The sequence below is a fragment of the Scheffersomyces stipitis genome, chromosome 2 (assembly GCF_000209165.1).
Source record: "Scheffersomyces stipitis CBS 6054 chromosome 2, complete sequence".
NCBI classification, from domain to species: Eukaryota; Fungi; Ascomycota; class Pichiomycetes; order Serinales; family Debaryomycetaceae; genus Scheffersomyces; species Scheffersomyces stipitis.
Window position 1 is genome coordinate 131438 of NC_009042.1, and position 13967 is coordinate 145404.

The 13967-nt window shown below is 40.1% G+C and overlaps 5 protein-coding genes across 5 annotated transcripts; 3 read left to right on the forward strand and 2 right to left on the reverse strand. All coding sequences in view use genetic code 12, as the record gives it.

Annotated features, from left to right (window-relative positions):
* Window positions 1-179: 179 nt before the first annotated feature.
* STR3 (cystathionine beta-lyase) lies at window positions 180-1415 on the forward strand (the record flags this gene model as incomplete). The annotated part of the gene is made up of 1 exon (XM_001382219.1): window positions 180-1415. One exon carries the CDS (start codon window positions 180-182, stop codon window positions 1413-1415), a length of 1236 nt encoding a protein of 411 aa, XP_001382256.1.
* A 481-nt stretch (window positions 1416-1896) lies between these two features.
* RFA1 (DNA replication factor A) lies at window positions 1897-3899 on the forward strand. Its single transcript, XM_001382220.1, has 2 exons — window positions 1897-2335; window positions 2357-3899. Exons 1-2 carry the CDS (start codon window positions 1921-1923, stop codon window positions 3790-3792), a joined length of 1851 nt encoding a protein of 616 aa, XP_001382257.2. The 5' UTR covers window positions 1897-1920; the 3' UTR covers window positions 3793-3899.
* Window position 3900: 1 nt separating this feature from the next.
* On the reverse strand, window positions 3901-7133 carry PDR6 (member of the karyopherin-beta family; the record flags this gene model as incomplete). Its single annotated transcript, XM_001382752.1, is given in 5 exon segments — window positions 3901-4044; window positions 4063-4956; window positions 5014-6802; window positions 6836-7017; window positions 7098-7133. 5 exon segments carry the CDS (start codon window positions 7131-7133, stop codon window positions 3901-3903), a joined length of 3045 nt encoding a protein of 1014 aa, XP_001382789.2.
* Window positions 7134-7803: 670 nt separating this feature from the next.
* Window positions 7804-10347, forward strand: XPA1 (X-Pro aminopeptidase). Its single transcript, XM_001382221.1, has one exon. It carries the CDS (start codon window positions 8145-8147, stop codon window positions 10275-10277), a length of 2133 nt encoding a protein of 710 aa, XP_001382258.2. The 5' UTR covers window positions 7804-8144; the 3' UTR covers window positions 10278-10347.
* RAD5 (ATPase/DNA helicase) lies at window positions 10332-13940 on the reverse strand. Its single transcript, XM_001382753.1, has 3 exons — window positions 13766-13940; window positions 12780-13678; window positions 10332-12731 (listed from the first exon to the last, which is right to left on the reverse strand). Exons 1-3 carry the CDS (start codon window positions 13914-13916, stop codon window positions 10398-10400), a joined length of 3384 nt encoding a protein of 1127 aa, XP_001382790.2. The 5' UTR covers window positions 13917-13940; the 3' UTR covers window positions 10332-10397.
* Between the last annotated feature and the right edge of the window lie 27 nt (window positions 13941-13967).

Consider the following 13967-nt stretch of genomic DNA (forward strand, 5'->3'; position numbering starts at 1 on the left):
ATCCACAGTGATTGACTCACTGTGAAGCTGGGGAATTTTTCACTATCAATTTATCACTAATCATTTTCCAGGTTGATTTCTTCTTCCACAGTACACAAGAAAAGTCTTTAAAATCGCTGGAATATCTAGCAATCGTAGAGTTTGTACACCCAGGTATACATCTGAAGACCCGCAGTATCATGTCGCCCAAAAAATCAAGATCCAAGCCCATCAAGACCTACTCGTTGGAGACTGAGTTGGTCTTCAACAAATCCGCTGACCAGTACAATTCCTCAGTGGCTCCTTTGTACCAGTCTGCTACTTTCAAACAGGATTCGTTGTCCAACATGGGCGAGTACGACTACACTCGTTCAGGAAACCCCACCAGAACTCATTTGCAGAACCATTTGGCTCGTATCATGAGAGCTAAACATACCTTTGCCGTGACTTCAGGCATGGGATGTCTTGATGTTATCACGAGGTTATTGAAACCAGGTGATGAAGTAATTGCTGGTGATGACTTATACGGAGGTACAAACCGTTTATTGACTTACCTTCACAACAAGGGCGACGTCAAGGCTTTCCACTACGATACTACCAATACTGAGCTCATCAAGTCAAAAATCACCCGCGCTACCAAGATGATCTTTTTAGAATCGCCTACTAATCCACTTATCAAGGTTGTAGATGTTCGTTCCATTTCTGAACATGCTCATAAGGTCAATCCCGATGTTGTTGTTGTGTTCGATAACACCATGATGTCACCAATTTTCATGACACCTTTGGATTTGGGAGTAGACATTCAGTACGAGTCTGCCACCAAGTATCTTAACGGTCACCACGACATCATGGCTGGTGTTATTGCTACGAGATCCGACAAGTTTGCTGAGCAGTTGTACAACGTGATAAATTCCACCGGATGCGGGTTGTCTCCGTTTGATTCGTGGCTCTTGAGTAGAGGTTTGAGAACGTTGGCTATCAGGGTGGAAAGACAGCAACAGAACTGTATCAACGTCGCTGAGTTCTTGAAAAACATTGGCTTCAAGGTCAGGTACCCTGGCTTAAAGGATCACCCTCAGCACGAATTACATAACTCCATGTGTAGAGGCTATGGTGCCGTGTTGAGTTTCGAGACTGGCAACATTAAATTGTCTGAGAGAATAGTGGAAAGCACAGAGATCTTTGGTATTGCTGTTTCTTTTGGCTGTGTCAACTCGTTGATCTCAATGCCTTGTAAGATGTCGCATGCCTCAATTGATGCTAAGACCAGAGAAGAAAGGGACTTCCCTGAAGACTTGATCAGATTATGTATCGGTATCGAAAACTGCGACGACTTGATCGACGACTTGACCAAAGCGTTGTTGAAGAGTGGAGCCGTCAGAATTAACGAAAGAGACGAGCTCTTCAACGTTGTTCCTGTGCAGCCTAAGTTGTGATAGAAGTAGATTTGTTTGTTATCTTTTCGTACATGGCACAGCCAGAGTGGTAACTACTGGCTTGTGCTTTACATTTTTCTTCTTGAGTCTTACGGCTTAAGAGACTATACTACATTGTTCCAATTACAGTTGGCTCTTGGAGTCACTATGAAGTTCCGACATGTACCTATTCAGTTCTAATAAACAGGAAAAAAAATAGTCGTAGAAGTAGAAATAGAAAATTGTGGTAGATGTAAAATTTATGGAGACTTTAAACACGCATGGAAACCCATACAGTTGGAAGTAGTGATAGAATCCTTACTTAAGCCCAGGACACATTAGGAAACAAGTTTTGGCACTTTATTCATCAAGGAAATTATGTCCTGCATGTGGTCCATTACACGCGTTGCCAAAAGATCATAAACAGCAGTGGCGCGCGTAGTACCATTGGAAATTATTTATATATCCACCTTCTTCTTTCTGAACTTTTACAAATATACAACTTGAACAACAAGCACTGCCCACTATGAGTTACAATCTTTCCGGTGGAGCCTTGAGAGATGTGTTCTCCATCAAGAAGCACGCGCTGGTGAACACTCCCATTATTTTACAGGTTACTAACATCAAGCCTGTGCTTTACAAGGACGAAGTGAAGAAGTACAGACTTCTTCTCAATGATGGCCAATACGCAGCCCAGGGTCTTGTGGATGAACCTTGTATCACGTATTTGCAGAATAACAACTTTTCCCGTTACTCCATTATTGAAGTTAAGGAGTTCTCGACGTTTCCTACTCAGAAACACATTTTCATAGTAAAGGACGCGGTCATCGTTTCGCCAACTAGTGAAAAGGGCAACTCTAACGATTATATCAGCGTTGATACGTACTATGCCGAACATCCGGACGATGATAATTTACAAATCGCCCAGAGGCAAGCTGCTGGTGCCACTAATGGAGCTGGAGCGCGTTCTGAATCCCCAATTCCTGGTAGTGAACAGAACAGACCTCAGCAATTTCAACAACCACAACAGTACCAAAACCAGCCATCCAATCGAAACGGATTCCAGGGTAAGATTACGCCCATCGAGACATTGTCTCCGTACCAAAACAACTGGACCATCAAGGCTAGAGTGTCGTACAAGGGAGATCTCAGAACGTGGACTAATGCCAAAGGAGAAGGCAAGTTGATTTCCGTCAACTTTTTGGATGAATCAGACGAAATAAAGGCTAGTGCCTTCCAAGATGTTGCCATATCTGCCCATAAGTTATTGGAGGAGGGTAAGGTCTACTACATTTCCAAGGCTAAGGTCCAGGCTTCCAACAAGAAGTTCAACACCTTATCCCACCCATATGAGTTGGTGATGGACAGAGACACCAAAATTGAAGAGTGTTTTGATGTAGACAACGTACCCAAGATGCACTTCAACTTCATCAAATTGAACCAAATTCCTAACCTTGATCCAAATGCCATTATCGATGTCCTTGGAGCCTTGAAGATTGTTAATGAGCCTTACAAAATAACAGCCAAGTCAACAGGTAAGGAATTCGACAGAAGAAACGTCACCATTGTGGATGAAACCGGTTTTGCTATAGATGTGGGTTTGTGGAATAATACCGCCACTGAGTTCAGTATTCCTGAAGGCTCGATTATCGCTTTCAAGAGTTGTAGAGTTCAGGATTTTAATGGCAGATCTTTAACGTTGACTCAGACTGGTTCCATGTTGCCTAATCCAAACACCCCGGAACTGTACCTGTTGAAGGGCTGGTACGATAACCAAGGTGTCAATGCCAACTTCAACAACTTGAAGGTAGAGAGTAGTGGTGGCGAAACAAAAATTGGTGATCGTAAAACAATTGCACAGGCTCAAGACGAGAGCCTCGGGCTTCGTTCGGAGAAGGAACCAGACTATTTCACCGTCAAAGCAAGTATCTCTTTCATTAAAACTGATCCCAACTTCTGCTATCCTGCTTGTACAAACGAAGTTCAGTACAACAACAGAAAGCTGGCATGTAACAAGAAGTTAGTAGAACAACACGATAATTCCTGGAGATGTGAAAAATGTGACAAGAACTACGCACAACCAACCTATCGTTATATTCTTACCTGTTCCATTATGGATGAGACCAATCAAATATGGGTTACGCTCTTTGAGAGAGAGGCTCTTAAGATTTTGGGCAAGGATGCCAATGAACTTATTGCCCTCCAGGATGACTCTGCCGCTTTCAAAGATTACATTCAGGAAAAGTGTTTTCAAGAACATGTTTTCAGAATTAGGGCAAAGCAAGATACTTATAATGATCAGGTAAGAGTCAGATACCAGTGTGTTGCCCTTTATGATATCGACTATAACGCCGAAGCCATTCATTTGAGTGAGCAATTGGATTCATTATTGGTTTGATTTTATTGTTTTCTACCCATGTATTTCTACCATTCGTTATGTATTCTGCTGTTTCCTCTTAATTGGTGTCTATATTGTTAAATAAGAGTTAATGTTATGTACATGTTATTATACAGTTTTGTAATCAACTAAGTTGTTGCACTCTAACCAGAATTCCTTCAATACATCATTAGCTTGCCTATGTCCTCTAGTCAACATCAACTTACTAACCAATTGGTCCACATATTGGATCGTAAACCTGCTTCGGAACTTCTGGTTTTGAGTGTTGACAAACACTTCTATGAGAATCAGTCTTAACCAATTCTTGAAATGCAATGGGTATTTTCCTATGAGGTTTCTGAATAACTGGTAGAAATATTCTAAGTGAGACCTGGGGTTATCTATGAATGAAACAATGGCATTGTCTACCAAAGTATATCCCAATGATTTTTCTGACCCCAATGAAAGTTTATGAATCATAATATTTTGCACTATTTCTTGGTCGTTGGCTTTTCCTCGTTTTAAGACAATCAAATTGGTCCAGAACTTCGCCGTTGCTCGAATCAAAAACGACTCGTGTGATTTTAATCCTCGAAGTGCAAAGTCAAGGATCTCCGATTGAAACACTGGCAATCCCACTAGCAAAGAAGGAAACCTTTCCAAGATGGTAGAAAACATACTGATTGCAGTCGTAATCAAATCAACTTCACTTTCAAATAGCTGCTTCTTCTCGACAAAGAACTTCTCAATCAACTCATCCATATTCTGAGCCGTGAGTTTTGCTCCATTGGAAATCACTATTGTCTCAATTAAATTGAAAATGAACGCTATTGATGGCAAATTGCACTTATTGATTTTGGCAATCAAGTAATTGAATATCACTGGCAATTCAAACCTAAAAGGACCATTTATTGGTTCGTTTAGTCCATTCTTTAGAATCTTGCAACTCTTTTCGGTTGCAATTGTATGCTGAGCTAATGGTTCATACTTCAAAGATAGGAGAGCAGTTACGTTTAAAATGGAAGTTTTAATTCCAAGAGGATCCTGTGTCCAATATTCGTCTGTTTGAGCAGACTGTGCCGCTGTATAGTAATCCTCCACATCTTCTGGCAATTGACTTGCTTTTCCGATTTCATTGATACAAGATAGTAAGCTCACAGCATATTCTTCTATCTTTTCGTTGATCTGTTTCTCCGTTTTGGGAACTGAAGCAGGAACGATGCTCAAAGGATTCATCATTACTATATCTGCTTGTAAATTGATTTGATTCAAGATCTTAAAAATGTTTTCTCCCATTCTAACTGGGTCTTTCAATGATTGAGTAATCGAAATAAACGAATTCACCATTCTCTCTCTAATCACAAAGTCGATTTCAACATTCTTTATCATTTCGAGCAAGATCAATTCCAAAGTAGGCAAAAATTCCACAAGCTTCTCTTTTGAGTCTTGACAAATTTTGAGGACTGTCTTGGAACCAATTAGCGATAACCTTCTCTTTCCAGGATTTAGAATGATGGAAAAAAGAAAATTGAATGTAGGTGATAAATACTTCAATCCCAAATCACTCTTGAAGAAAAATGGGATTGCTGAAAGCAAATTCAACAACGTGATGTTAATTTCATCTGTATCACTTGTCGAATACCTTTCAATGGTTTCTACCAATTGGTGGCTGAAAAACTGGTTAATAAATGGTGTCAATTCTTTGGTTGAATCATCATCATAAAAGGTTAGGTCATCAGTGACTTTGTATATCAAATATAGCGAAGCTTCCAAGTCTAGTAGTAAGTTGCGTGAAAACGAGTTCTGACATTCAATGAGCTTGTCTTGAACATTTTTGCACAAAGTCGAATAAATCGAAGTGTTTAGCAAGGAATACAACAATATAAATAGCTCTGAGACCTGGAGTCTATACTGTACAAATTCGGGCGGAGAATTGGCAAAATATCGTATCTTTTGCCAATAGATAGCACTGACAGAAAGTAATAAGGAATTACGAGTTTCTACAAATTGATCAAATACCTTCTTTTCTCGAAGCATTGTTTCTAGATTATCTGAATCGTCAATATAGACATTGACAAATTCTTCCCAGAAAGATAGCAACTGCTCGCTCACTCTTTCTTCCAGGATTGGATTCCCTCTAAAATTCGTGAGACCAAGGATAACATCCAAGATCTGGTAGACTTCTGGCTCATATAAGTTACGGGAAATGTAAATGATGGCCAGGTTCAAATATGCAATGAGAAGGTTGACGAAGTTCTCTATTTCACTGGAGTATTCCTCTGACAATTCATGGGAGGAAATAATCTTTTCCATGAAAAGACTACCAAATCCATCTTTGGCAAAGAGGTTACTTGCTAAAGACTGCTTGTGTTTGGCTACTATTCTAGGATATGTCTCCATGATTTCAGTTAATACAGTGAAAGTTTTGTTCAACACTTCCATTTCACTTTCAAGTTCTTGTGCGTTTTGAGATCTAATGCCTAGTTGGCTCAACAATGCTGTGACAAGCTGCTGGCAGTCATCGTTTTCTGTATACCTCTGATCTGAACCATTTTCTGCAACAGAAATATATATGACCCAGGAGTTGATACAATCTAGAATTAGCAATGTTAAAGCCTTTGAATTGGGCAATGCCTTGCAATTGAAGTAGGATAGAGATGCATTGACGTTAGGGAAGACAGAGGCATGGATCGAAGCATGGATTTTCTGCAAATTGGCAGGATCTCTTTTACATACATCCTCTATTAAAATGGAATTGCAGATGAAGAACAAGGCGATCTCGATTTCAGAAAACGTAGGGAAAGTTTCCTGGATATTGAAATTGGAAATATCTACAACTCCCCGGCTCCTACCCAAAAGAGTCGTTATGGGGTCTACTCCATAAACATCGATATGGTTCAAATACAACAAACACAAATTGCTGACTAGCTTTCTTATGATAAACAAGTTGCTATCGAAATCTTGTCGTGTTGCTATGTTATTGGACAAGGCAATGATATCATCTATAATGGCGTTGCTGACTTGCACAATTCTATCTGTATCTATAGTCTCGTTATAGGAAGACAAATGCGTATTTATATAGATGGTATGGGTCAAAGCTCCAAAGTATTTGCAGCTTTTCGAAACATGCTGTAGAAGCAATTGGCCAAGTTCAAATCCCGTAGCTGACTTCTGAAGCGGAAGCAAATACAGCTGTATCTGACGGACTCTATCTGAGTCGTTGGTCAAATAGAGTAGTTCAATATTCTGAAATGTTAGTAAAACAATGTTTTTTGAAGCTTTTTCAAAATTAGAAAAGTTCCTATAAACAGAATCATCACACGTACTTCGACTACCTGGTCTATATTCCACTCATCAGCCATTGTCTGTTTTGTGGGGAGAAACGATACATACACGAATCCTTTCAATAGTATCATAATGGTTGGAGAAGACATACTTTGGTCATGTGCTATGTATCACATGATACAGATCTAACTATTTAGACCGATTTCCGAAAGGAACAATTTATCTCAGTAGTATACAGTATCTAGAGATGGCTTGATAGGGAGATGAGTTCATGAAGTCAACGATAAAAAATAACGTCGAAATGTCGATTTAGTAGTCTAATTCTTGTCATTGGCAAGAAAAGCATCAAATACTCCTAGTCAAGTCTTGAAAACAAACCACCTATACTCTACTTCATTGGGCCGTATCGGATAGAGATGAACTCGTCACGTGATAATCTTCAATCGGGCCATTGGTCAATTAGGGAAGGCAGGAGTATAGTCAGAAATGTCAACTCACAAAGCTAGAGGCATAGTCACCCGTCGTACAGTCGTGCTCAGAAAATACGCAGTTGTCATTGTGTCAGCCCTACAGATTCGGTTGACAGTGGTGTATGGTGTGATCAGATAAAAATTGAGTGCCATAATGGGGCAAGGCTCAGTGACACACGTGACCTCATCCATATACGGGTTGGGTAGCCAGAAAATTTCGAAGTGTCTGTGGAGAGAAGAGTGGACATATCGTTCTTTCTAGTGAAGTATACCAAGACGTTGCTAACAGTTGCTAGTTGTTCAGAGTCCAATCAGAACTCCGAACGTATCAGAAAAGTTTCATTTGAGCACAGTGTTGTAATAAGAATTGTCTAGCCAAGAGAAGGTATTAGAAGAGTATTATTCAGCTCAAAGTTGAAGAGTGAGATATTGTAAGAGAACTACGTCACTATACAACAATATCTATATAAAAATCACTATTCAATATCCACACAACAACATCTATACGCTTATAGCTATTCTCGCAACAATATCGCCAATATCATTACTATCATAATTGGTTGACTGTCTTGCTGAATTATCTTGTTAACGTCTACTATACTGTCTTCTATTCGCGCTATGTCTACCAGAATCTCTAGGGGTCAGTGCAACAACTGTACCTGTTCGCCAGGATTGTTGTCGCGTACCAATAGAAGATCGTCCCTCTTTGCCCAGAAGATCAACATCAACAGAACCAACTCCGGGATCGGTGGTTCTAGAGCTGGTTCCAGAAAAGGATCTGTCTTCACTATTGATCCTGCTACCTTGTGTTTGCCTGAAATTAAGGAAACAAATACCTCGCAGCGTTTGGAAGCGTTGAGAAACAAAATGAAGGACCACAACTTGGCAGTGTACATTGTTCCATCGGAAGACCAACACCAGTCTGAGTACGTCTCGGCGTTTGACCAGAAGAGATCATTCATCTCTGGATTTGGAGGCTCTGCTGGTGTAGCCGTAGTTACTCGCGACTTATTGTGTATGAACGATGTGCCTGAAGGATCAGCCGCTCTTTCCACGGACGGGAGATACTTCAACCAAGCTACCAACGAGTTAGACTTCAACTGGATCTTGTTGAAACAGGGTGCTAAGGATCAACCAACCTGGGAAGAATGGGCTGTAGAACAGGCCATTCAGTTATCTTTGGACAGTGGCTCCAAAGCCAATGTCGGTGTCGATCCTAGACTCATCTCTTACAAGTTGTACCAGAAGATCTCGGGAATTGTTGAAAAAGCTTTGGAAAAACACCTGAACAAGAAGATTCAGATCGAACTTGTGGCTGTTACTGAAAACTTGATTGGTTCCATTTGGGAAAAGTTTGAGCCTTTACCTCCAAGGGCATCTCTGTCGCGTATCAAAATCTTGGATACCAAATTTACTGGTGAGCAAGTTGCTGACAAGTTGAATAGAGTCAAGCAGCAGACTTTCAAAGAAAATGTAGGAGGTTTGGTTGTTACTGCTTTGGACGAAATCGCCTGGTTGTTAAACTTGAGGGGGCAGGATATCGAATACAACCCTGTTTTCTTTAGTTTCTTGGTGATAACCAAGAGTAATGGCACCACTTTATTCATTCAAAAGTCTAGATTGACTGCAGATATATTGGCCCTTCTCGAAGCTAATAATATCCAGGTTGAACCTTATGAATCTTTCTACTCCAGATTGTCGTCAATTTCTAAAGACTTCAGTATTGCTAATCAACTGTTCTTGATTCCATCCAATGCCAACTGGGAAGTACTCAGAAACTTGAAATGTTCTTTCACTCAAGGTTTGTCTCCAATTGAAGATTTGAAGTCTGTCAAGAATGCAACAGAACTTTTGGGTGCAAAGATTGCCCATTTGAAAGATGGTAGAGCATTGGTAAGATTCTTTGCATGGTTGGAAGAGCAGGTAGTGGATAGACAAGAGTTGATCGACGAATGTGCTGCTGATGACAAGTTAACTGAGTTTAGGAGCCAGGAAGAAAACTTTGTTGGCCTTTCTTTCGCTACCATCAGTGCCACTGGTGCCAATGGTGCGGTTATTCACTATAAGCCTACTAAGGGCCAATGTGCTACTATAAATCCATTGAAGATCTACTTGAACGACTCAGGATCGCAATTTCTTGAGGGTACTACTGATACTACTCGTACAATCCACTTCGGCAAGCCTACCTATGAAGAAATCAAGCGTTACACTTTGGTATTAAAAGGTAATATTGCGCTATCAACTTTAAAATTCCCAGAAAACACCACCGGTAACTTAATTGACTCCATTGCAAGACAATATCTCTGGAAGTTTGGTTTGGACTACGGCCATGGAACTTCTCACGGAGTTGGCGCATATTTAAATGTCCACGAAGGACCAATTGGTATTGGTCCTAGACCCAATGCTGCTGCACATGCCTTGAAGCCAGGTCAGTTGATTTCTAATGAACCTGGCTATTATGAAGATGGTGAGTACGGTATTCGTTTGGAAAACATGATGTATATCAAGGATAGCGGCTTGTCGTACAATGGTAGACAATTCTGGGATTTTGAGACTGTCACCAGAGTTCCTTTCTGTAGAAAGTTAATTAATGTGGACATGTTGGACGAAGAAGAATTGGCATGGCTTAACGCTTATCACAATACAATCTGGAACGAATTGCATGAAACATTTGACAAAAACAGCTACGTCTACAAGTGGTTGAGACGAGAAACTGACCAGATCGTCAGACACTCTCATAAGTTATTGTGAAGACTAATAGATCCAAAATGTGGTCTCTTTGTGTATAGATTGATATGACTAATTGAAGGTGACTTTATAATTTCATTGTAGAGAATGAGATAGGTTTTCAACAGGTTGTATATACAATAACTACTCCTCGAAAAGAATTTGGATTTCTTCAATTCTTCTCTTTCTCCTTTCCTCTTCTTCGGCTGCCACAATTTCTCCGATCTGCTTCTTCCTTTCCTGAATTTTGAGCATCTTAGTCTCGATGCTGTTGGACATGATAAAACGAACAACCTTGACTGTTTCATTCTGACCAATCCTATGAATTCTATCAATGGCTTGATCTTCCACACTAGGGGACCACCATGGATCCATCATAAATGCTCTCGACGCTGTGGTAAGATTTAGGCCAACGCCTCCAGCTTTCAAGGAAAGAAGAAGGATAGTTACGCCGTCATGCCCAGTATTATCATTAAACTTGTCAAGAACCTTCTGGCGTTCCAGCAATTGCAACCGACCATCAAATTTATGTATAACGAAATCTCTGCCGCCTTGAATCTTAAGTTCATTCTCTAAAATATCAAGATATGAAGAAAATTGAGAGAATACAATGACTTTTTCACCTGGATTCAGGTCCCTGATGGTTCTCAAATGAGTGATTAATGCTTGGATCTTTGACGAAGACTTATCGGGGTCATACAAGTAAATTTGAAATGGATAGTCTTTGGAAGGGTCTCTTAACTCTTTGGTACTATGGAAATTAATTTCTTTATGTGAGGTGGCTCTGGATCTCAATTTGAAAAGTCTATATTTGGATATAGGATCCCTGCAATTGGGACAAAGACGCGATTTGTCATTTTCTTGAAAGTCAATATGTTCTAAAAGGCAAGTGAAACAAAACTGGTGTCCGCATGGAGTAACAGCCATTTCCCCAATGGAAATTGGTGTCTGCGTACAGATTGAGCATTCGGAGTCCTTGAGGTCAATCCTTTCATATAGACTATACATGACTTCTTTCATTTTTGTCTCGTTTTCAAACCCTTCGATTTTTGACTGAAACATTCCCTTCAAAAAAGAATCCGTCTCTTCATCTTTGAGTACTTCGGTGGCATCTTCCTCCATGTCATTTTCACTACCCAAAAGATCCCTATGACAGCAGGCTTGTCTCAATCTCAAAATATGAGTTAAAATTTGAGAGTACTGCTTCAAAATCTGACCACTTTTCAAGCCTTCTCTGAATGTGCTGCTTGCTCGTGCCTTTAACCAATTGTATAACTTTTCCTCCTTATCATTAAACTTGATTTCTTCTATAATTACCTGCTTTGCAGGGAGCTCGACCAATGGCTTTCCACTTTTCAGTTTCATATTTTTTGTTCTTCTTAAGAAGATTGGCTCTAAAATAGACTTGATTACATCTAATGCTTTGCTGACCTTCTTTTGCTCAAATGGCAATGTTACGAATGTTTTCCAGTACGAAAAGTTACTCCATGGATCTAAATCAAGAAACCTGACTAAGGAGTACAAATCGTCCAATCTGTTTATAATAGGCGTGCCAGTTAAAATCCAGCGCCTACTCAGGGCCAATTCGTATATAGCTTTTGCTGTCTTTGTAGACCTGTTACGAATGTTATGACCTTCGTCAAGTATTATTCTGAAATAGTCAACAGAATATAAACCAACGGGAGACAAGTTCCCGTTGGGGTCCCTCAGTTTGGCTAATCTAGTATACTCATTAAGAATAGTGCCGTACGTGGTTAACATAACCACTGGCACATCTTTTGCCTTATTGTTTACAAGAAGGTATGAGAGGGAACTAGTCTGGCCACCATAGTATATGTGACAGAAATGATTGGGATTATTATTTGTCTTGTCAAATTCACTCTTCCATTGGTTAAGTAGCGACATAGGAACCACTACCAAAGTAGTCTTAGAAGCATATGGCTTAGTGGATATCCTTGCCTCTTCAGTTGCGCTATAAGGCACAGAATTAATTAACGCGAGAGCTGAAATTGTTTTCCCTAACCCCATTTCGTCCGCAAGTATGCCTCCTTTAAGACTAGACTTGATAATTGGCTTCTCCTGTGACATTTCGCCATTATACATATTGGCATAAAAATATCTATCATTGTTATCTTCTGCCTCTTCGGTTTTCTTTTGTGCCTTAAATGATAAATTCTTGGGCCACTTGTATCTTCTCCATAAGGGATTTAAAATACCTTCTGAGCTTTCTCTCACAGTAGTTCGAGATTGGGTTGAGAATGCGGTATCGCCATTTTCTGCTGCAATTTTCTCAAGTAAATCATGCTCTTTTTCTCTGGTTAACATCCATGAAAGGCCATGTTTTTGATATGCTCTCAAATCCAAGCTGAAGTTTTCCTTTGGTGGAGTCGTAGTCTCAGGTAAGCTATTAAGCAATTTGGACTGGTTGTTTGCTTGGTAAAATTCCTTTAACTGATCCAAATTTACGGAGTCAATAGGCTTCACTTGTTCAGCATCCACATCTATCTCATTATCTGAGTCAAGAACGATGGCTTCATCTTCTGGATTTTGGGTTGAAAGTTCTAATGAAGTGTCTTCCACATCAGCCGAAGTTGTATTTCCGTCTAATGTTCTTGTTGGTTTTATTTCTAGTCTTTCGAAAAGTTTAGATAATGCAAATTGACGCAAACGAAGGGTAGCCTCGCCTTCTGATTCGGTTGCGAAATTGAAATTGAGCTTGATAGCCTGAGTTCGTTGACGTTTCAGGTCCTGTGCGTCGTCGTCATCAAATTGTTTAAACTTGAAAGCTGTGTTCTGCAAATAAATGTCTATTTGTATAATGAAAGAGTCGCCTGTTGAAAGTCTTCGTTTTGTCGTTTCTAACACTGTAGCTTCGAAAAAGGCAATATCAAGATCAATTAATGGCGCAAAGATCCGAGTCAAATCCTCTGGGATTCTTCCAATTTCTCTGCCTGTATCCATCGTATTCTTTGGTACTGTGCAAAGTCTAATAATGGAACTATTATTGATGGTCGATTTTCTCGGTATCAAACGCTTGATAATAAGTCTATCTGAATACTGTAATGGTTGCATGGTTGGCCTAGTAGCCCAAGCTTGAACGTCAACGGAACCTATAAATCGTTTCCAATTCAGTCTGATCCTTTCCATGTTGATACTGCTGGATTCTGCCTGCATTCTCCCATAGAGCAAGTCTAGTTGAGATGCAACATCTTGTTCTTCCAAAGGTCTCTTACTCAGTCTTTGCTCTCTTTCTTCTTGTTCGATTTGGATCTGTTTATCGAGATCTTCTGGATTTATGCCATTTAAGTATTCGTTAATGGCTAGCCGCACGAAATTGGCTTCCGTATGATACTTTGAATATAGATAGTTCACTATATGAGGTGCAATGTAGCCAACGGTGGCCGATAGCTGGCTCTCTAAGAGACCTCGAGCCAAAGTCTCATCGGACATTTTATCTGAAGTTACAGGCTCATTCTGAATTGTATTTTTGTTTGTAGTGGAGACTACTATACCAGTGGCACTCACTTCTGTAACGTCTTCTAGATCTTCGTCTTGAACAAAGAGCGATGCTTCACTCGAAGAGGCGTTGGGAAATGAATTGGAATTTTGCAGCTCTTTCTTCACTGAAGCTTGCTTGAAGAAGCGCTGTTTCACGATCGTCATTAATACGTCGAAAAGGACAAGGAGTATAGCATCAGGTTGAAGAAAGAGGAC